Source organism: Falco biarmicus, chromosome 5 (assembly GCF_023638135.1).
Source record: "Falco biarmicus isolate bFalBia1 chromosome 5, bFalBia1.pri, whole genome shotgun sequence".
NCBI classification, from domain to species: domain Eukaryota; kingdom Metazoa; phylum Chordata; class Aves; order Falconiformes; family Falconidae; genus Falco; species Falco biarmicus.
The window spans coordinates 9,821,497-9,844,535 of record NC_079292.1 but is presented as its reverse complement, the minus strand read 5'-3'; the positions used below and the strand labels follow the sequence as shown (position 1 = coordinate 9,844,535).

The 23,039-nt window shown below is 38.9% G+C and overlaps 1 protein-coding gene across 2 annotated transcripts in view; it reads right to left on the bottom strand.

The window, feature by feature from the left end:
* CADPS2 (calcium dependent secretion activator 2) overlaps positions 1–23,039 on the bottom strand; it is a 323,409-nt gene that overhangs the window by 181,307 nt on the left and 119,063 nt on the right. For both annotated transcript variants that reach the window (XM_056341052.1, XM_056341051.1), the window contains exons 4-6: positions 7,566–7,646; positions 5,189–5,425; positions 958–1,079 (exon numbers count right to left, since the gene is read on the bottom strand). In XM_056341052.1, the coding sequence (XP_056197027.1) occupies positions 958–1,079; positions 5,189–5,425; positions 7,566–7,646 (440 nt within the window). The remainder of the gene's footprint in view (positions 1–957; positions 1,080–5,188; positions 5,426–7,565; positions 7,647–23,039) is intronic.

Genomic DNA, 23,039 nt, shown 5'->3' with positions numbered 1-23,039 from the left:
CTGCAAAGCTGTTTGAATATGTTACTGGAGCAGGCTGCTGGCTTACTTGCCAATGAAATTTGCTGCAACTAGGAGAAAGTCTACCAAATTAGATCTCCTCCTCCTCCTCCCAACCCCAGAAGGGACAGATAAAAACTCTGTGCTTATAATTTTGCCTAACAGAAATCTGTATTTGTGGTCTGAATGGAATACAAACTACATTCCCAACTCTGTCGAAGATGTTTTCTCAGAGACTGTAGCAACTGCAATTTTTAAATTGTCTTTCCCAAGGCACACTATGGTGCTAGTGAAACCCCAGCGCGCTGTCTGGAAAGTTATCTACAAAAGATTCCAAATGATATTTTAACAGAGAGAAAAGTATGTGAATTCAGCGTGTAGGTCAAACAAATCAACCAAAAACCCCACACTTAATTTTCTTCTTCTCTGTCACTCTGACTAGTTCAACTACAGATGACATGAGTTATTCCCTCCAAGTCAGTTTGCAGACTGCCTCTCTCAAAAATTAATTGAAAGAAGTGGATCCTATAATTTAAAATGAAATAGGCTCAGCAGGTGAGTAAGCTTTTTCAAGATTGATTACTGAGTATTGATTTTCCACCAATTGGACAAGTTACACTCCACAAGGCCACCTGCACATTAACCTAGAATACATAAAACCACCTCAGGCTAACATCCATCGAGAGGTTGGTATTTTCAGAGGATGCAGTCTCTAGCTCTTTTCCTCACACACACATTCAATGACATTCATTTGGACAGCACTCACACTTTGTCCTTTACTTCACCATAAATAGCTATTATTTGTATTTTCATTTTCCAGAAACAATTTAAGATAACTACCCAGGACAAATCTTCATATAACCTAGCGCTAACTTAATTGTAAAAACTGTAAAGATAGGTAGGTTCTCCCATGATATGAAGGAAAGAGATGCTGGATACAGCATTAACAGAGTGACTTACTGTGGCCTGGAAGCTTCTGCTTGGTCCGTCTGAAGCTTCTCACCCCCTTCCACTTCCATGGTGCAGTAGACTATGCGATTGGGAGCGACTGACTTTAAACCTTGTACCTCCATTATAACGATCTGATGAAAAGAAAGCAAATAGTTTATCCTTCAGAAAACATTACGTAGCACAGCTATTGCAGTACTAAGCTTCACACAGGTAAAAAAACAATGTAATAAATAATACCCCCAAACCCCACTCACTCAAATCTTCACAGCTGGTGAAGAGTTTTAATTTTGCTTTCTTTTTCCACTTTCAACAACATATAGTAGGAATTGAAATTTTTGCTGTTTCTACTTGGACAACAACCAACACCTCACTCCAATCATAATTTAAATGCTAGTAGTTGAATTTGAGACTAATGTCTAAATATAATTCTAAATCTTAGTACATGAGGAAATGTATCTTTTAAACTATCATGTAAATATGTATTTATAGAATGAATAGGTTACCAAGTTGGATGTAAACAAGACGAGTAAGTACACTGATCACATCTTGAGAGGTTAATCATGGTGCTGTGACACTGGACGTTGCAACCCCTGAATCTCAGAAGCGATTTGGTGGTGTGATGAGCATGAGGCAGGTCAGAGCATCGCTATCAGCTGCTGTATTTTTTTTCCCCCACTACCTACCTCTTTTCCTTCTCCTGGCTCAGTACTCGCAGTCAGGTTCAGCATGCATATGGGGGGAAGAGAAAGGGAAAAAGCCACCTCTACCATCTGCACCCTGAGAAACATCCTTACCAGGGAAATTCTGAGCTTGGCAGATCCCGTATTTTTTCCTCTAAACTATTCAGTTATAGCTCATACGAGCCAAATGCAGCCCTACTTCAAATGCTCTCTGCCTTTTATAAGTCTTACAGTTTGTCACAGTGTGAAATTATTGGAATTTTTACACTTCAGATGTTTCTAATTCAGAGAAGATTTGAGAAGAAAGTCAGGTTTCCCTGCTTGCTTTGGAAAAGCTGCTTTTCTTTCCAGACCCATTTGGGCCTATGAGAAGAAACTGGGAAAAACACAGTTTGTTTAAATAGCAGAGAAGCTGTCCTCAGCTAAACTACACATGAAAACCAGTATTTGTTTGTTTTAAAGGTGACAAAAGTAATGACTACTTTTATTCTTATTAGAGGCAATTGGTTTCTTAAGTCAGCAAGGAACTACTAAAATATTTCACTAATAAACTTTTTGCATATTTGCTTGTTTGTTTCAATTCAAGTACGTTAAGCCAGACTTTACCCCTAGTTATAAAATCCTTTGTACTTTAAAACTCCCAGAATCTTAGTAATAGTTAGATATCTTGTAAAATTGCTAGTTTGGTAATATTACAGTGAGATGACAGTCATTGATAGTTTAAAACATTTTAACATTACTCATAAATTATCAACACTGCCTATTGTGCTTTATAAATAACAACAGCGGTTCAGGGAGGATGACATAATCATCTGTTTCCCCCATCTTTTGTGGTCCAGGAATTCAAGCAGTTATTATAATGATCAATGATCACTGAGAGACTGCATTAGAGATCCTTCCAGCTAATACTGCCTATCCAGTCTTCCCACATGTGAAACCTATGTCCTTGTTGAATGCAGCCTTCATGTTTATTCATTCTCATGTTACTTCTTTTCCTTGAGTTTCCAATTTTATTGCACAAATTTATTTATTCGTCTTTGGTAGCAAGTCTGGATTCCACCAATGGAAAAAAGTTGCATTTAGTGGGGAAGGAAACTGCCACTAGCTGACTTACTAGCTCATTAGCTGATAAACAGCTTCCTAAATATTGCTCGTCTATTTCTGAAGCTGTCCAACAGCTGAACATCATAAGTGATTAAGACTCTCCTACTCCTTTGATATTTTATTTATTTATTTTAGAAATTTCTGCAACAGGCTACGGTAGAGGAAACATCTAACTTGCAAAACCAGTCACTGTTGCTTGCAGTAATGTGCAAGGGGGTCTCTGACCTTAGCCAGCAAGGTCCATTCCCTCCAGTACATTGTAAATGTTACTAACAACTTTTCCTGTTCTGTCTTAATAACATGCAGTGCCAGCACAAACTCCAGCCACATTCCCCCCTACCAAGAAATTACGATTGAGTTCTTATACTCTGTCCTAACGTTTAGACATATTGTAGATGTCATGTGCCTGTGCAGCGACCCTCAGCTGGGATTTTGCTGGTTACTCTACAACTTAGTTAAGCCACACCACACAAGACATGACCTGGATATGTCACATGTTCCAGAAATACGGAATTGTGCACACATGACCTCACATTTTCCAAAAATCAAGTATTCTATCTCCAAGGAAATGCAATCAGCTTTTATTATTTCACATCTGCACAGAAAGAAAGCAGGTCGTCCACGTTTCAGTCTAAATGAGTTATCAGTTCAGCTGTTTCCTTTTGCACTTGTGTCCTCTGAGATTTAGCTTCCCAAGAGTAAGATAGGCACATACTTGTCCAGCAAGAAACTCAACTTATGTGGGTAATGTCATGTTTAAAATGAAAATTTGCCCTAGTAAAAACTGCTACATGTAGAGTAACACTTTAATTCTGTGCTTTGCAAAGGATGAACGCTACGTTACCAACCTTGCAGAACATTTTATGTTTTCTTCATCAGTGATGGGCGGGGCAGGGGTGGAAAAAAAAGCACAGTTCACCAAATCATATAGTCTACATTTCTGGTATGAGAGGGGAAGGGCTGTAAACAAAGCAAAATTTTTCAAATCCACTGCAAATTGTATCTCTGTCATTTTTAATTTCATCATTGTTTCCATCTTAATCTGTTTTTCCCCCAAATATCACATGACATTTAGTACACACTTAGTATTTCTCTCTAGAGGCACAGCGAAAGCTTTTCTTCTTACATCCCTCACCAAGCAAACTTTCTTGAAGACAGAAAACATTATCAACAAAAAATTTTTAGGTACTTTTTGGGTGCTTCACAACTGCTTTTTGGTATTGCTGTTTATGGGCCATTCCAGGGCTGGTATACCACTTGAGGCAGACACAGCACGTGTGATGGAGACATACAGGATTCAGCACAAGAGTTATAAAAATATCATTTCCTACACTTCAGTACTAAGGCCTGCACTCCAGCTTTACACGCTTGATGAACTCATACTTTTTGGCGTATAGAATGAGGGATCTTCCTATGAAATCTGATGTTGGGCTTTCACATTATTAGCTCATATAATAAAATTGCATACAGTGGTATAAGTAATTTCTCTGTTATACAAAGGATTTAAACTTTTTCATCTGTCCATTTTTGACATTTTTTTAAATTCTATGTGTATATTGATGACATGGGAGACAAAAATTGATCTGAATTTTCAACATTACATGAAAAAAGCAGATGCCTGTCTCCCTTAAGAAAAAGCATTGTTTAAAAGACAAAGCTTTTTAAAGTCATTTAACAGTTGAAATATTTATTCTGTAACATTAGCTGTTGTCTTAAATAAACTAAAGCCATTTCAAGTGCACAGCACAAGCGTGGCACCTTCTGATCAACAAATACACAATACACACTCTGGAAATGTTTTGATTCTATTACTGAAAGAGACATCAGCATTCCCTGATACAAACATTTTCGGAACTGGACCTGAGCTATGATGCTGTCATCAGCTATGTTTAAGTAACTAGCACTGTTTGTGGTTTCCTCTTGAGGTCAGTTGAGCTCTATATGGTTTAAGACTCCATACCTATACACCAGACTTCCTGCATAATCTCAGTGAACATGAGCTAGTTTCTTGAGGAAAATGCAGAAATTTAAAAACTCTTGCTACGACCACCAGTAAATTTTTGGTTTTGTTTTGTTCTTCTCTAAATGTTTTCAGTGAGAAAACACAACTTGTTTGTAAAATTCTATTAATGAGTTCCTGATAACAACAGTGTTTCATTATTACGTTCAAAAATACACTTGGGCATTTAATGTACTGGTATTCATTTAAAGTTACATTTGTGTGGGAGATTCAACTGGCCACATTGCTGTGTGGGTCCAAATGCAACTACCAGTGCAAGAGGAAAATGCATCATATAGCTGTATTCTAACACCTAATTACCAAAGGAACAAAGAATAATTTACTTCTTTAACATAAATTTTCAAATGATAAAGGAAGGACTAATAACAAGTAAGTATCAAGACATAGATGTTCTAGTAATTCAAACTGTTAGGTTTTCTGTGAAATATCTGATTACCTCTAATGTGAAGGAGAGGACCACATCAGACTTCGACAGCTGAACCTCATTTTCATCTCCTATGTCCAAGAATGCAGAATTCTGTGATCGCTTTAACTTCTGCAGTTTAAATTCCGGCCCACCTTTAGACACTGGAAGGCTTTCCAGATTTGCCATCAGCAAATTCACTGAAGACCGCAACTCTTCTATGTACATGCTCTCCATTTCTCTTGTTACAAATTTTGGGAATTTTCTTTCCTTGGAAGATATATTTTAAAAGTCAGGGAGAAAAAAAAAATTATCATCCCACATAATACATCGTGTTAATTTAATAATTTGCTCTCAGTTAAGAGATATTGAATAAAAAGAAAAGTCTTAATTCCACTGTCTCTTTTTATATCTTCAAAAGAGTAATGGGAAGGCATTTGTAAAAACGGAACCTCCTGCCCCCTAGAATCACTTAACTGTAAACCCAGGTTGTATATGTACATATAACATATTTCTAATACACGTGTTTTAAGTGTATCAATTGATAATATACCTTTGATGTTACCTTCAAATGTTTCATAAAATGACGAAACAAACTATACACTAACAAATTTGTTACTTCAATCATTTCCCATGCTTCCAATAGGAAGTCAATCATATCCATGCTTCTAACACAAAGCTGTTAAACTACAACCATGACATGACATTCCTATCATTGTTTACTTCCATTTTTAATAATAGGCTATTCATTTTGAAAGTAACACTGAATTATTACACATGGGATTATTTTAAACATTTCTGTTAGAACTTAAAAATAACTTTTTTTCTCTGTTGGAGTTTGATAATATTTTTTAATTACTGTCTTTATAACAAAGAGGGAACATGTAAACATACATAATGCATATATATGAACATGTACAGAGCCACTTTTATGCAGTTTCTCCCACTATTGAATACTGAGTACCCTATTCTTTACCCACAAAGATACTAGAAAACATAATCTAGGATCTAAAAGGTTTTTGAGGAGCTTGGTTTTGATCTCCAAGAATAAAGTTCATATTTTGTAGCATTTGATTGCTTGACTTAAACGACCTTAATCATTCTCACAGACCCTAGAATTAGGACTAGCTGTCAAAGTCCACCACAAACCCCCCTGCATCTTAAGTAGTTTAAAAGAGATATATGAAAACTCTGATTTGTGACTTGGATGTACCATGCAGGACATGGAGTTCCTTATTCTGTGCAAAACTGTGCAGTTGACACTGTGGCAACCACGAAAATTTTCAAGTAAAGGTTTGGGTAAAAAAATGGATAAATAAATTTTTCTTTAAAGAATCTATAGCTGGGCAGTGTATGTACATCAGAGACAGAATGAACAAGATTTATATGGTTTAAATAGTGCTCATAATTTTCACTTTATTTAAAATTAATTTGAAACTATTATGGACAGCATTTTACTTTTGAGGAAGATTACACCTCCAGGTTGTTATTTATGAACTTCATAGTCCTAAATGATAATTTTTTACTTGTAAAGAAACGAGCGAATCTTAACTGCTTTACAATTGACATTATATTAATATACTACAATTTTTTTCTGCACACAGAGCATAACATACATCCTTCCAATATTTTGTAACTTTTGGAGCTAAAAGCAAGAGGACAATAGAGCAAACACAGGGTTATTGGAAAAATTTGATTGTAAGCCCAGGCTTCACAGAAGACTGAAGAGACTTGAGATTGCCCTTTTGCGACAAAGGAGTCTTTCCCCAAAATTTAGTAAGATATGGCCAGGGACAATGCCAACACCACCTGTGACGTTTAATATAGAAGGGCATAATCCTGTCCACTCAAATAAAATGCAAGTTGTAGGAGAGAAAAAAATGTACAAAAAAAAATTTTAATTTACCCAATCATCACTACTCTGACCTACAAGATTCACTCATAGTTTGTTACTTGCAATACTAATATAACCATTATGAACTTAATCTGTAAAAGTAAAATATGTTATATATACTTGAAAAGTATATCATGTATAACCTGTAGTAAGACATAAACATTATGGTTATACCCTAAGCAAAGCAGAAAGCACTTGTGAATATAAAAGATGACATTTTAGTTCCAAAATACATAAACCCAAATGTGAAAATAACATACCCTTTACTTCACCACTGTTCTTGCTGATGAAGGAAACATAGGATCACACAGCATATGATTTTCCAAAACCAAGTTATGCTTTCTCCCTACCCCTGTCGATACAGATACTCAGAGCAGAAAGAAATGCATCTGCCTGACTGTGTTGAAATGATCTTCTGCTTAATTTTAAAAACAGAGACTGGAAACATGCACTAAGTATCATCCCACTCAATCTCATATAAAGATATGCTTTTGGTATGTGAAAGCAGACACTTACCCTTGCCATTTGTTCTGCCAATTGCAGTCGTCCATCTAGTTCACGTCTGATCTGGGCTGCTTGCTCATCTCCATTATCCAACTTGGATAGGGAACAAAAAGTTAACTGTGAGAAACGCGCATTATATTTTAACTTTATAGCAAGTAATGCAGTAAAAAACAGAGAGAAATTAATTTCACCCTTTTCATCTTAAAACCAGTGAAACACTAAGTAAATACATGGCTTTGAGTCTTACCAAGATGAAAAGAATGTTTGGGCCACCAGTTACCCATGGCAGTCAGGGTCCCTGAAGGGTAGCCAGCATTCCCTTGAATTTTTAATACTTACGCAGAACAGAAGTAGTATTATTTCCTTATGAAAATAGCAGCTGAAAACATTTTTTCATGAAGCAGAAAACTGGACTGACAGACTAGCTTAGAAAATGTTTGCAAGGAAATCTGCTTTTTGGTGCCATGAGTTCCTGTATAGGAGTATAGGAATACATAGGTATAGTGAAGGAAAGCTGTGGGGCTGTGCCTTCCAAGTGTGGTATTCTCTCATTTGCATAGCTCTTTTCCCCAAATATTGGCCAACTACTCACATCAAGGCATATCCAGTTTTTGAGCTTCCAGTATCTTCATACTTAGGGAACAGTGATGGCTAAGCATCTGACTTCCATCAGGGAGGTAAAGGGGAAGGATGCATCTCTTCACCTCAACAGAGCAGCCAGGTCTCAACAGAAAGGAGACTCCCCAACTCATTTTCCACCTGTTTACTTATTAAGGGAGCGGTGGGGAGTTTGCAGAAGCAGGGCTTCACCTCAGTGCCCTGACCTGCACAGCCAGTTAAGAGGAAGAAGATGGATGTTTCTGGAAGAGATCAAGCACAACCTGCCTTCTTACCTGGAAAAATGCCAAACAAGGACAGAGTCCCAGTGGAGGGCTCTCTCTGTCCCTAGGGCTAACCGCAGACACGATGCAACACGCTGATACAACTCCAGTGGATTTAGTATGCAGCTAAGGTTTAAGGATACCTGAATTACCTGAATTACTCTTCACTAAAAAAGCCTTAAATTGATTAGGGATGTAAACTGGCAAAAACTAGTTCTCTAATTAAATGAGATCTTCAGCTACAGAACGCACAATTAGTTTGGTAAATGATTCATTACATAAAACTAAGGTTTTTAAGTAAAACTGCTATTTAGTGCATCAGGCCAAATACATAAACCATCTTTTTTGCAATGCTCCTTAACTAAATTTGTTAAATCTTATTGAACCAAAGCATTTCTGAAAACTGGGCATTTTTTTCTTTCAAAATCCAACTTACAAAAGGAATAATTAAAAAGACACTATCCAGTGCTTACAGGTCAATTGCAGCATTATGCTTAATGCAAATCTGACCACATTTAGAAACAGGATGAAGAGTTTTCCACCACCAGTACGGAAGCAACAACAGAACATGTAATCTGTCACCTGTGCAATCTGGCGTCTCACAAGTTCCTTGCAGGAACTGATCCAGACTACCAGAAAGCAAGAGAACAGAAGCTGATGGTGTCCCCAAAGGAGGCTCAAGTTTAAGCTAGAGAGTAAAAGATGGGTCATGTTCCAGACTGGAAAAGTCCTCCCACCAAGCGTGTCTGTAAAACTGCTGCTAGTTTGACTGGGAGCATAAATGGGAACAGTGTTCTCAATGAAAGCAAGTATTTTAGGTTTTCAGAATACAACAACAGTATTTCAAGTAAGTTCCCAAATTTGTATTCTTTCATTTCTTAACAGAACAAGAGACTGCTTATTGAACTTGTCACCAAGAATATTTCTAATTTCTATTTTCCTCTGTATTACAACCACATAATTTTTGCAATTATTTTTGTTTAATCAGTACGAATGTCAGCCTAGCATGAAAAAGAATTTTGTTTTCCTTTTTGGGCTAAGAGAAGGTTGATGTTACTTTAGTAACATAACCCATGACAGGCAATTGCTGGAAAAATACATGCTTGTAAAATACGTGCTTGAAGGTAATTTTGATGACTGAATTTTGATTTCTGCAAAAAGGAAGGTGTGGGAGAGCTGAATGAAGGTAGGAACTTTTTCCTGTGTCAAGGCACAACTTAATTGACTGCCTCTATTATTAATTCATTTGAAGAGGCAAAAGCTTTTGTTTAAAGACTGATATTTAGTTATTTTTCCATTTCAAAAATGCACAAAATAATAATTCAATTACTGAAGGTGTAACCTGGTTTTGCAAATCTTAGCATTTTTTCCTTAAGTATGCATTACTTCCCATTATCTGATTGTAGTCAAGTGCTTAAAAATGTGCTAATTTCCCTACTTACTTATTTTTAAACTTCAGTCTTCTGCCTGAAAGACTTGTACATTTTAATGATTTTGTTGATGTATGTATGCAATGATGTTTTGTAAGGTATGAAAAGAAGCTGAAGAGGTGAAACACTGAAGAGTACTGCTTTACTTAGATAAAAGTGACAGAGTAAGAATGACTGCTAGGTCGTTCACAGCTGTCCTAATAAGAAGTTGTTGATGTTAGCATTTTTGCAGCATGCAAAATGGAGTGACAATGAGAAAAACAGTAACTTTGATACCACGTTCCATGCAAGGTCATTCTACTTGGTTTTATTCTACATTCAACAAAATGCAAGAAAAACAACTTTGCAACCAAAGCAGTCAGTGGTTATGAATGCCTAATCAATCATACTTTATATCTGAAGCGACAACAGTAAGACTACGCCGATTCTGAAAATACAGGTGGTATTTGGAATCTGTGAGTTCTGTCCACTTTTTTACATCGGGAAAACACTTGATACAACCCACCGTACAGGCGGGAAATGGTGACGAGGGTTAACGGCAAGTGTACCCTTTTCTTATTTGTGGATCAAACCCGTACCCAGGGTATCTGTGGAATACACAGTTATGACAACCACTGCACTAATTTTTAAACTGTTAAATAAAAACTAGAAAAGCATACGCCACTATGCACAGAAATTAATATAAATGTAATGTTCCAGAATAACAACTCAGATTCTTCTCAGCATTGTAACTAAAATTTTGTTAAAATGAATCACTAATTGGTAATCACTTAGAATTCAAGCAAAAGGGTTTTGGTTTGTTTTTTTTTTAAAGAATAACTTACATGGCACTTACATGGCATCACCTAGTACTTCCCACCCTTAAATATGAAGGCATGGTTTTTTAAAAAAAAGTTATAGCCTTAGAGATTATTTTAAAAGAGGGTACACATAAATTCCATTTAATAAAAACATTTCAGCTTTCTGCAATGGTAATAATTATACACCATAGCTATTTACTGACTGCACCAACACTACAGATGCTCCTCATGTCGCTTAAACCTGACATAACCAAATAATCAGTATTTTAGCAGCAGGGGACATCACTACAGAAGACTCTACAGACGCCAGAGGCCTGTTTTCAGTATAAAATACATTAGAAGTCCTGACCAAAGAAACTGATGTTTCCCCTGAATGCCATATACCTGGCCTCCCAAACCTGTAAAACCTCGGCAAAGACAGTGACTCCCCCTTTGAGGGCTAGTTAATTCAGCAGGAGAATTCCCCACTGAGCAAGAGTATGAATAAGACAGCTGTGTCACTTGTGCCCTTTCTCTTTGCAAAGATGATTACTTGGATTTTAAAAGCTTCTTCAGAAAAACTCAGTAGTTACGATTGACTATGCTTAGGTGAATAAGGAGCTACTTACTGTTAAAAAAAAAATAAAATGTGGAAGCTCATCATCTTTTTTCCCCCCAATGGTGTCATATAAAAACAACCTACTAAAATAAACCCGCCACTGTTAGACATCAAGCTATTCATGCAGAAATGTTTTTATTTATTAATGCTTGAATTTGCCTTTATTTTTTCCTCACTCTGAAAAGGGCAATCACTTCTACTACAAACTTCCTTATTAATAGTGGAGTGGCAACCCCCCCAGTATGCCAGCTGCTCGACAATTCCTGCTCGAAGATGTTTTCAGTTGCTTATCTAAGTGTTGACGTCTAAAGGGCAGGCTGGACCTTTCCAATCCAAATTTCTGCTTTAACAGTTTCAACCAGAACACTCCATTGCTTATGAAGAGGCTGGGGAAGACAATACCCTGCTTCATCCACGTATGGGGTTTGCATGGCAAGGTTTTGGTAGTGGGGGGTGCCAGGGGTGGCTTCTGTGAGAAGCTGTTAGAAGCTTCCCCCATGTGCCATGGAGCCCATGGCAGCCAGCTCCAAGACGGACCTGTTGCTGGCCAAGGCCGAGCCCATCAGTGATGGTGGTAGCACCGCTGGGATAATGTACTGAAGAAGGGGAAAAAAACCCTGTGCAATGGCAAGTGTGGCCAGAGAGAGTGAGAACACGTGAGAGGAACAACCCTGCAGACAGCCAGGTAAGTGCAGAAGCAGGGGGAGCAGGAGCTCCAGGTGCTGGAGCAGGGGGTGCCCGAAGGGGGCTGTGACCCCGTGGGCAGCCCGTGCTGGGGCAGGGTCCTGGCAGGGCCTGTGGCCCCGCGGGGAGAGGAGCCCGGGCTGGGGCAGGTTTGCTGGCCGGGCTGGTGGCCCCGCGGGGGACCCCGGCTGGAGCCGGCTGTGCCTGAGGGGCTGCGCCCCGCGGGGGGACCCCGGCTGGAGCCGGGCGGGGTGTGAGGAGCCCCCCTGAGGGGGAAGGGGCAGCAGGGGCAGCGTGTGAGGGACTGACCCCAGCCCCGGCCCCTGCATCGCTCGGGCGAGCCCGGGAAGATTTGGGTTTATCTCTTATTATCCTACCCTGACTTGATTGCTAATAAATTAAACTAATTTCCCCCAGTCGAGTCTGTTTTGCCCATGAACAGTAACTGGTGAGTGATCTCTCCCTGCCCTTATCTGAGCCCAGGAGCCTTTCCCAGTATCTTCTGTCCCCTGCGCAGCTGCAGAGGGAGTGACAGAGCGGCTTTGGTGGGCACCTGGCATCCAGCCACGGTCAACCCACCACAATCCGTAGTAAGAAAAACGGTGACCATCTTGTCAAAGAGCTCCTCCACCACCTTGCTTTGAAATGAGAATCTGAAGTTTAGCCAGGCCCTGTTTGAAAATCAGTTGAACTCTACCCCAGTTACAAACCTTTGAAAAATCAACTTTGCGGCAGTCAGGCTACAAACAGCCACCACATGAGGCTAAATCAGATTCAGCATTCATCTTCAAGCAGGTCGTGCTGCTCTCTGTCTTGAATATGCATGAAGTCTACGCTTTTCAGATTATTTGCTCATTTAAGAAAGACTGTAAGGTTATCAGAGTTAAAAATCACTGTTTGGATCAACAGCATGGTATCTTGCTTGCCAAAGTGTTGTTTAATTTGTGTGCCTAAACATCACAGAACAGAAATATATCTGAGTGAATTAATGTTTCCATATTTTAACAGGTTGGAAAAAACTGCATGCTTCATGATTCCTATTCATATGATAACATTTTTAGAAAAAGGCTGTAACATATCCGTGTATTTTGGTGCAAAAGAAAAATGGTACACTGGCAAAAAATCTGGTTAATGTGCAAGAGCAACTTAAAGTAAAAAAGGTACTGCTAATGCTGCCAAGAGGTACTGCACTAAAGCCCACGGCACTCCTTTGCATTCTTCTACACACAGAGTAAGACCGATAGCCTGTGACCGAGAAAACAAGACAAGTCTGAGTACGGGGGAGTACTGACCTGCTGCAAGTTATTGTTCTTTACATTCACAAGTGCTCAAGCTGACTGATCGTTCCCCCAAATTACTGTTTTATTAACGTTCAGTTAGTTTCCCCGCAGCTTTTTAATTCACAGTAACATCAATGTGAAATTACATTTACCTGCCCACAGCAAGATAAATTTCTCTGCATTTAATGACTAAATGGATAGTACACAGATCTTAGGACTTGCTGTTCTGTCTGCCACACAAAATCCAAAGTCTTTTCACTGTGTTGCAGTAATGGTAATTTTTTCCTTATAGCCACTTTTTGCCACACGTAACCAAGTCTGGACCCTGCTGAGCTGACAGGTTATTTGTGGATGCCCGTGTGAGGTAACCTGCAGGGGCCATCCCTGACGACTGCCTGGCAGTCAAGGCAAAAACTGTCAACATATACCAAATGGAATAAAGGGCATGGATTTCCAGTGGTGTGATAATGCAACGCTGAAAAAATGGATTCTGGAAGTAGCTAATGGCATCCAGCCGCAACGCTGAAAGAGAAAGCAAAGGCCTGAGAAGTCCTAGTGCTCAGTTTTGGTTGTCAATCAAGTAAGCAGCAAGCAGGCAGTAGGTGTAGCAGATGCGAATACCAGCGTTTTTCAGGCCCTTGTCCTTGCTGATCTTATCTCTGACTCTAAAAAAAGGAGTTTTGCTTCAGACAGAGCTGCTGCCTCTAAGACCTGCAGGATTTGTTCCCCTTCTTATCTTTACACAGGCGGACTTGCTCTAAAGGAACAGACTGGGAAGAGATTAAAGGTGTCTGCAGCATGAAGGAGGTGCTGTGTGCTGAACCCAAGCAGCCTGCGGAGATTCCCGAAGTTTCCCAAGCTTGTGAGCCAAGATTAGCAGCTGAATATGTAAAAGCAGAAGGATCAACAACTCCCAAGTCAGGGTGAAAACAGAGTGCTCAACTCCCGTCTAGGACAGCAGACACTTTTGGACATGATTTCAAGAGGACTAAACTTCTGAAGAACGAAAACACGACAGAAGTAAATGGCTTCCACTTCCTACAGGAGGGAAAAAACAGATTTGATTAAAGGGCAGGATGTGTGATGCTTTCTGACTGGCTTCTACTGGACCTTTTCATAAACCTTCTCCCTCCTGTTTCACAGCAAGACACAGACGGCTGTAAAACAAAAGAAAATGTAGTCACTCCTCTATTTCAGAGAAGGCTATGCCATTTAGCTGCAGTTTTAAAATCTTTTATCTTCCTTGCGTATACATTATAAAGAGGATTAATTCAGATTCATAAAGAGATCAATAAAATGGTATTTAAAAACTCTCTGATGTTCTCCGCACCCTGCAAGGTCCCCATCTTGCATCACACAAATGGCTGTGCTGATGGCTGACCCTGCCTGAGCGATGCTGAAATTCTGCAGATTTGCCGCTGAACTCTGCAAAAGACAAACTTTAAAAACTCAGTTACTAAATCTTCCTCTTCCCAACTCACTCCTTTTCCCAGTCAACACAGACAACAACAAATTGCTAGTTTTGACAAATAAACTCAGAGATGTTTTAACAATATGTACAATGCAGAATCAAAGTGAAATGTCAGAGGAAGGATGTCAGAGAGCCAAAATCTGTTAATGGTTAAAAAAGAGGGGGGGGGAAAAGCACCTATTTTTGAAATTATTTCTCTTGTGGAATGCCAGTATACATCCTTTCAGCTAATTCTAAGTCAAAAGACAAACTCAGCAAACCCTGAAAGCATTTCTACTTCCAATTTGTCCACAGCAAGCACACTCACAAAAGCTAACATGTCCAAAGCCCATAGGAGGTGTTCAAACAACTTTTCACAATGCACCATCAGGGCTCACAGCCTGTTCTTATCGATTCTGCTCTACACAGCACAAGAATATTGCCTTTCAGACAATTGGCCAAGCCGATCACTCAGTTTTCCTGCAACATAGCGCCAGCAAAAAGCTAAAAAATCAGTTTGAATTAATTTGTTTTAAAACAAATTCTTACTAACTGCTAGTATTTTTTTTTTCTCAGTTTTTTTTTGGTTTTTTTTTGGGGGGAGGAAGCAGCAGTTTTACTATAATACCAATACTGAAATTAGGAAAGGGGGTATAGATGAACAGAGCAAGCAATTAGCATATCACTTTCCCTGTCACCAATATTGTTAACAAGTAACAATGCAGATGAAGAGCAAGGCCAGTCAACAGTCAAATGCTCTACAGTGGCTTCAGTTGGATAAAAAAGAGAAAATCCAATTAAATCAATGTTCTCAGAAGCTGTGCCTGACTACCCTCAATAAGTCCATGAGATACAACACCTCATTCAGTATTTTCTTACAAGCTCTATACAACCCTAGAAGCTCAAAACACTGATGCAACAGATCTCGAGAGCTATTGCCTTCTGAAATATTTTTATAAAGTTCTAGACCTGTGATTTCAACATAGATTTGTATATGTATGACTGGTTAAAGTGGCAGAAGATATGATTTATAGTAATTGAATTCATCAATTATACTAGTAATATATTGATTTGTAAAAAATGGTTATCATAAAAATACTAAAACCAAAACAAAATTTAAAGTCAAGATTACATTAATTCATCCAATGGAATAAAAAAATTTTCAAAGTTCTCAAAAACAGAACTGAAAACTACACAAATCTTTGACTTTTTTATCAACCATTATACAGACACTTAAGCAATTTCCAAAATAATCAAACCTGAGACTTTGAGACAGCACTTCCTTACACTGAGGCTTTGAAAACATAAGGAGTCTGGAGAGTTTCAACACTGGCTGAAAAGGTGTGTCTCACAATTAGATTTCAGTTTGTTCCGTGACTACCGACACCAAAAAGCCCAGGAAAATCTGCAATGAGACTTGAAAATAAATAGGAAAGGAAGCACATACAGCATTCCAGCTGGTCACAATATATGTAATGAAAATAGTTAAAAATCTGTATTAAGTCCACTCCACTCAAACACTCAAAGCTTCACATAAAATATATGTAAATAGGTCAGACTTTCACTGTACTTAGCCAGCACTTTAAGTGGTAAGACATTTGAAGAATTAAATACGCACCACGTATTAATGAGAAAATCTCTAGCAAAGTTTCTTTTACACAGCAACGTGCAGATGTACGATGCAACTTCGTTCAGTGATTGCTTCCCTAACAATTATCTTTCATATTTGACTGCTATTAACCTTTTAGAGAAACTGTAACAAGTTAAATGCCTTTTATTAACAGCTAACTTGATTAAAAAGTGCCAGGCAACCTTAGACAAAATGATTTGTCTTAAACAGTAGAGACTAATCCAATCTTTAAAAGGATTCTTCAAAGGATTCTTCAAATGCAACATATCTCTTCTATTTAATACTATCTTTACTGAGGAAAACTCAAAAGAAATTATTGGTTCAAAATTTTTCATAGCCCAAATTAAAATATAGTCTTCAATATTTTATTACATATTTTCATCTACTGACTCAAACTGATATTTTGTGACCAGGACACTCAGAAAAGGAATGCAAATGTCTTTGCACAATGAAGAATGAGTTTTTGTTCGTCTATTTGGATTTGAAAAGACCCCGGCACTCTCTTTATCTACATCAGCTGAGGAGAGAGTAGGGCTTCCCAGCCAGGATTTTCAGGAATTTATACATAGTCTTTTCCACAATACACTGTCATATTGCTCTGCATCGATTGCCCAAATGAAACATTTTATCAATTTTATTTTATATTGCTGAACTGTAAAACTGGTGTTCTGCTAGGCTAAACTCCAAGAGTCAAGAGACCTCTTCTTGGCCAAATCTTGACATGTGGTATGTAAATAAAATAAATTAAATTATGCACTCAAATCACCTTTTTGTCTAGGTATTTGGACGATAACATTTGAAGAAAGTCTGCTGGAGAAGAGAAGGCTCTGGGAGACCTTGTAGCAGCTTAGCGATACTTAGAAGGGGGCCTACAGGAAAGCTGGAGAGGGACTTGACAAGGGCATGTAGTGGTAGGAGAAGGGGGAATGGTTTTAAGCTGTACGAGGGTAGATTTAGATATTAGGAAGAAATTCTTTACTGTGAGGGTGGTGAGACATTGGAGCAGGTTGCCCAGAGCAGCTGTGGCTGCCCCATCCCTGGCAGTGTTCAAGGCCAGGCTGGATGGGGCTTTGAGCAACCTGGTCTAGTGATAGGTGCCCCTGCCCCTGGCAGCGGGGTTGGAACTAGACAATTTTTAAGGTCCCTTCCAACCCAAACCGTTCTATGATATTTATAGAGGAAATCACTCTAAATCCTGTGTCTGCTACTAGTTTTTCCTCTGATTTAATGCAAAGATAAAAGCCGAAGCTTTATTTGGTTCACAGAAGCTATTCATTATGCAATATGGGGTTTTAGTGAAAAAGATACACTGACCTAGATACAAATACTTTAAATATTTATTTATGCACAGCAGTCTGTTTAGGCATCAAGGAGAGAAAAATCAAACAGTAGGCATCTAAACAGTTATTGATTTGCAATTAGCTAGCATTTCTTGGTTTGTATTTTCATTATAGCAGTTCTCTGGATTACAGATTCTTTAAATCGTTTTGGAATCATTATAGTACTTGGACCTTACTACCAGCAGATTCTGAAAGGGAAAACGCCAATAAAAGTAAAGTTGAAAAAGAAAACTCCAACATTAACCCCCCCCCCCCCAATTTTATTTGATTTGCTATTTAAATATCTTCTCAGTTCTTATCGGTTTTGATACACTGTCACAAATTTGTCCACAAATTCCATGATTCTGGTCCTGTTCTGACTTTCTCCGCAATGCAGAGACTCAAGTAAAGACATATCAGTTTTACGAATCGTATAAACATGGACATATATACACTAATTGGAATATTGACCAAGAACAGTTTCACTACATTGATGCCCTTCTCTGCAACAACAGTCTCTTCAATCTTGCTTAGTTTCCTTGAACTTTAACTTCAAATTGGTTTTGTAGCAAAGGTTCTATTCGGTAAAGCTGAGCCCCAAAATTGCAAACCATGCCTCCTCCAGTAATGGTTTGGTTTTAGCTGTACCCCCAGTTGTCTGCGTAACTCAACTACAACTCCCCTGTTACACAGATGATTGCCCCTACTCACAGAGATGCAGAAGCAGGAAATGTAAGTACCCCTCTAGCTGTACATATCTAATGGCCACTGTGGACAGTGAAAATAGTACACATGTAACCCGCAGCATGATTCTTGCTTGTTTGTTGTCAAAGAGTGGTTCGTAACCCACAGCACTTATTCTTACGCATGCTTGAAACTAATCAGGCTGTTGCTCTCATGAGCACTATATTAATGCACTTTCCACTAGGTAAACCACCAAGATTTAAATAATAAAACTAAACCCAATTCAATTCGTACCTATATTGCATTCATAAACTGTTAAAAAAAAAAAAAAAAAGGTCCAAGAAGAATCTATTTAAGTTCAGTGCAAGTCAAGAGCCTTGGCTCTCCCCAGGAAACAATGGGTAGAGATGCAATAAAGCCTGCATGAAACAAGACGGATTATTTCTTTTAAAGCCTGAATGTCTTCATTTACAGATAACTGAAAGAAACTGAGGCTAGCAAACTGTTAGAACATCTAGTTTACAGAAGCCATTCCACTTCCATGAATCAGTCCTCTAAGATTATTTTTTTAAAAAAAATTAATAGAGCTTTCCTCTAAATTGCTCACTTTCCAAACTATTTGTTTTACTTCTTTTTTGGCATTTTGACCAATCTCATAAATTTATGCTACTCTTCTAACAACAAAATATGCAATTACACAGATGCATAATTCCTGTTTCACTCCCTGAATTTTAAAGGAAATAACCTTCCTATTTTCTCCCTGGATTATACAATCATCTTGCATGCAACAGACATGAAGAAACACACAGTTAGATCAGGCAGAAAGTCCATACAGCCCCGAATTGTGGCTGTGACAGCGACAGCTGAGGTTATTTAGGTAAAATACTGAAGCCCAGTTGTTCTCCAGAGTGCATTACTCTGATGATAGCTGTGGAGCCCAAAGAAGCGTGAGGGATGTTATAAGGCGCATCCAGGCCTAGTCCTGTTAGCATCACTTCATGGACGTGTTCTCCAGGAACTTGTCCAAACCCTTTTGAATCTCCTGCTGCTGTCTGTCCACAAAAAGTTCTGGCACATCTCCAAGAGCCAGATACGGAAGCATTGCATCCATCTCTATCTCCTACAAACGTTCCCTGAAGGTCCCAGTTTCTAATGGTGCGGCATTTGCTGAGTGAAGGTACACATTCACCTTGGCCGCTACTTTCGTAACTTTGTAAACAACCATACTCCTCCCTGTCAACCTTCTCACCTGCAGACCGAAGAGCCTTAGCCTGTTCAGTCTCTCATCAAAAGGCAGCTGTTCCACGATTTTCAACGACACCTTCTAGTCCTCATTGACCTCTCCTACATCCCTGAGATGGGGAAACCACAGCTGCACACAGTACTCCACGCATGGGCACAAATAAGAAGGCTGTATACGGCAGAAAAACGATGCTACTGTTGCACGCAGAACTAATGATCGCACCACAGGGAACCCAAAGTGTCTGCCTTGAGCGGTAACTGCCCGTGCTCAGTTCAGCATCCCACGGGCACGCGCTAGGTTATTTCTCTGCTGATGTATTACCTTACATTTAGCTAGATAAGAGCTTATCTGTCTCGCATTTGCCCATGGAGTTTTGTGAGGTCCTTCTGGATCTCCCTGCAACTACAGCAACTTTATAGAGTACCCAACGCAGTACCATCTGTAAACTCAAAGATTTCCCTTATGCTGCCTTCTCCAGGACGTTATGAAGATGTTGAAGAAAGATGCAACACTTCTAAACAGCGACTCAGACAGAAACCACACTTCAAACTCTGTAGGAACCAATCAAAAGGAAAACAAATGAAACCTTCCCTCCAAACCTCCTTCTAAAATATCAAGACTGCACCATACAGACAGTACCATCAAGACTTCGATATTTACTACAGAACTTGTCATTCAGAAAAAATGTGTCATGGGCTGATGATGACACAGCCCACTGGCTATTTAAGAACAGCACTGATTTTAAATCAACAAGTATTAACATTAAACTCCAGTGTGATCAGAATCCACATTAGTGGCACAGCAGAAGATTACAGAAGAGAAAAAAAAAAAAATGTTGGCACAGGTCCAAAGTGTCACTGCAAGCAATGGAATTTTCTGCCTCTCATTCTCTTGGCATCGCACAGATCAATACACAAAACCAGGTCTGCCCGTTGTACTGGCTGACACTACAATATTCGACCTCATCTGCTGGACACGATGAAAACCCAACGAAAACATGTTGTACTGAGACGGAAGGAGAATAATGGCAGGCTCTTACTAAAGATGCAATCACTCTAAATATAAAGAACGTGTCCCACAGATAAATCAAGGATGTGGAGGCAGAGCATAAATTTTTATTGACAGGAATGGAAAAATTAAAATCTGTAATATGTCATGCTGCAAACGTATTTTATCTAACTGTATCTTTATTTTCACATCCACACACTGGAGTTCAGGGATACTGTCAAAGACACACTCCATGCACTCATCACAGCATGTCTTCCACAATGTAAAAGTCAAACTCTTCAGTTGTTGCTATCTATGAAAATGCCTTCCACCCCAACTTTGTCACCACAACATTATGAGTATCCACATGCAAAATAGTTTAATTTTTATTTGTTTTCCACTCAAGCATTTGCCTTCTTATTTGTAAGGTTGTTCTTCCTAGTTAGGCAGTGCAAAAAGCTTCAGAGCTATCCACAGAGCTTATTTTACCATCCAAATAAAGTATCTTTTAAGTCAGAAATGTAGGGTCCCTAGGTAATCAATGGAGAGACAGAGAAGCCTCCAGAGAGTTATTAAAAGCACTTAAGCAGTGCTGTGCATGCCTACCACAAATACTGTGGAGGTCCCAGCTGCACTGGTAATCTCTGGTGACTAAGACGATCAAAGAAACGGGTGTTCTTACTCTCTGTCTCACCTTCCCCCAGACCCTGCTACAGTAGATACTGGCTGTCTCCTTCAATGTAGGTTGCTTTTAGGTTCTGTCTAGGGAATACCCTCCCACACCCACCCCAACGAGGAAGTGATGGGCCTTAAATGAGTTATGACTCATGTCCTGATCCTCCTTAGAAAAAGTCTTCCACCCTCCTCCTCTCCCACCCCCTACACAGAGATTACCATATCCAAGACAACCCAAAGATGAGCATGCAAACCTTGTCAATATAGGCATATTTATGTCCTAAATAGGCTAACAGTGTTCTGTATTTTCCTGAAGTTAGCCTTGCTTCGGAAGGAAATCCCCTCTCCTCTTGCCTACCCCCCTTCACTCTCCAAAAATACCATACAGAATGTTCTCTTGCCTTATTAATCACTGATTACATTTTTCTTTACTGTTGAAACCAAAGGAAATACATGCAATTAGGACAATAAATGTTAATGAGTGTTGCATTCAGTAAGAAAAAGCAATTTGAAGGTCATGCCAATGTTTTTTCCCAAAATAATTACATGTGGCTGACTTATCTAGATAGAAAACTCAAAATTCAGGCTGACAATTCACAATTCAAGCACTAATTTATCACAGATTTTCCAAAAGCTATAGATGGTGTTGCTTTCAAAATGCACCATGAAAAATACCCTCAAACCAGACCAAAACACTCAGCCACATATAAACAGTTCTTATTTCAAATAGGCAAGATGTTTCTATTTAGTTGAAAGTCCACGTTTGTATTTAAACATATACAATACCTGAGCATATTAATATTTTTTTTAAAAAATAGCTAATAATTTCATCAAGAAAAACTAAGAAAATCAGTGGATAGAAAGGAACATTGTTGAAGTTTTTTGTAAATACAATGGGGAGAAGCGAGAGAATGACAGACACAGAATTCCATTTCCTCACGTTCTGTTCAAATATGTAGCATCAGCTGGAGAACATTCCGTATTGCTATCTTTTTCTATGTCAGTAGTGTTAGTGAGGAGTACACACTTACCCCTAAAAATAAAAAATCCCAAATAGTGGAGTAAGGACTAAAAAATAGATTTGAGAGGTTGATGTATAAGACACCAAGCTTCATCTATAGATGTTATGTTGCACCATGAAAAACTGACTTCCATATCTATGAAAGTTCTAATGCTTGGAGTGAGGCCCAAAAGAAAACAGATTATAGGTCTTCAGTCTATATTCTGTTTACGTAATGATCAGGAAAAAAGACCTTAACAAGGAAGATGAAAACATATTGCTTAAGAGCATGTAGCTAGTACATCTTCAACATGGAGAACTTCTTTTTCTGGTGATGCTAGAAAAGAGCCAACATCTGTTTTCCATGACAACTGTTACTCTTCCGAAAGAGTATTGTAATCAGAATTTTCCCGTGTTTACAAACCACTTCACTGGTAACATACAGCTTAGATAATAGATCAGAGACCTCATGTATCAGTTATCCCAAAAGAAGGACCAACTCTGTTTAGCCCAGCCTAGAAACATACTCCTGTAACTTACTTGAAAACACCTCTAGTGACAGAGACTCCATATTCTAAGCCAACTCCAGTTAAATGCTAGTCCAGTATTTAAGAAGCTTCAGACAGAGTTCAACTGAACAGGAAGGGCGTACTTGGCAGCGCTCCCTAGGTTCCATCGCTTGGCTAGATCCCAACTGACTACAACAAGGCTTTGATACCTAGCAAAAATACGAACAGTAATATTTCGGTGTTTGCATCAAGAACCGCATACCACTGTCAGCACCTCCTATGAACATTCTCTTCAGTTTTGATCTAAATACAAGAC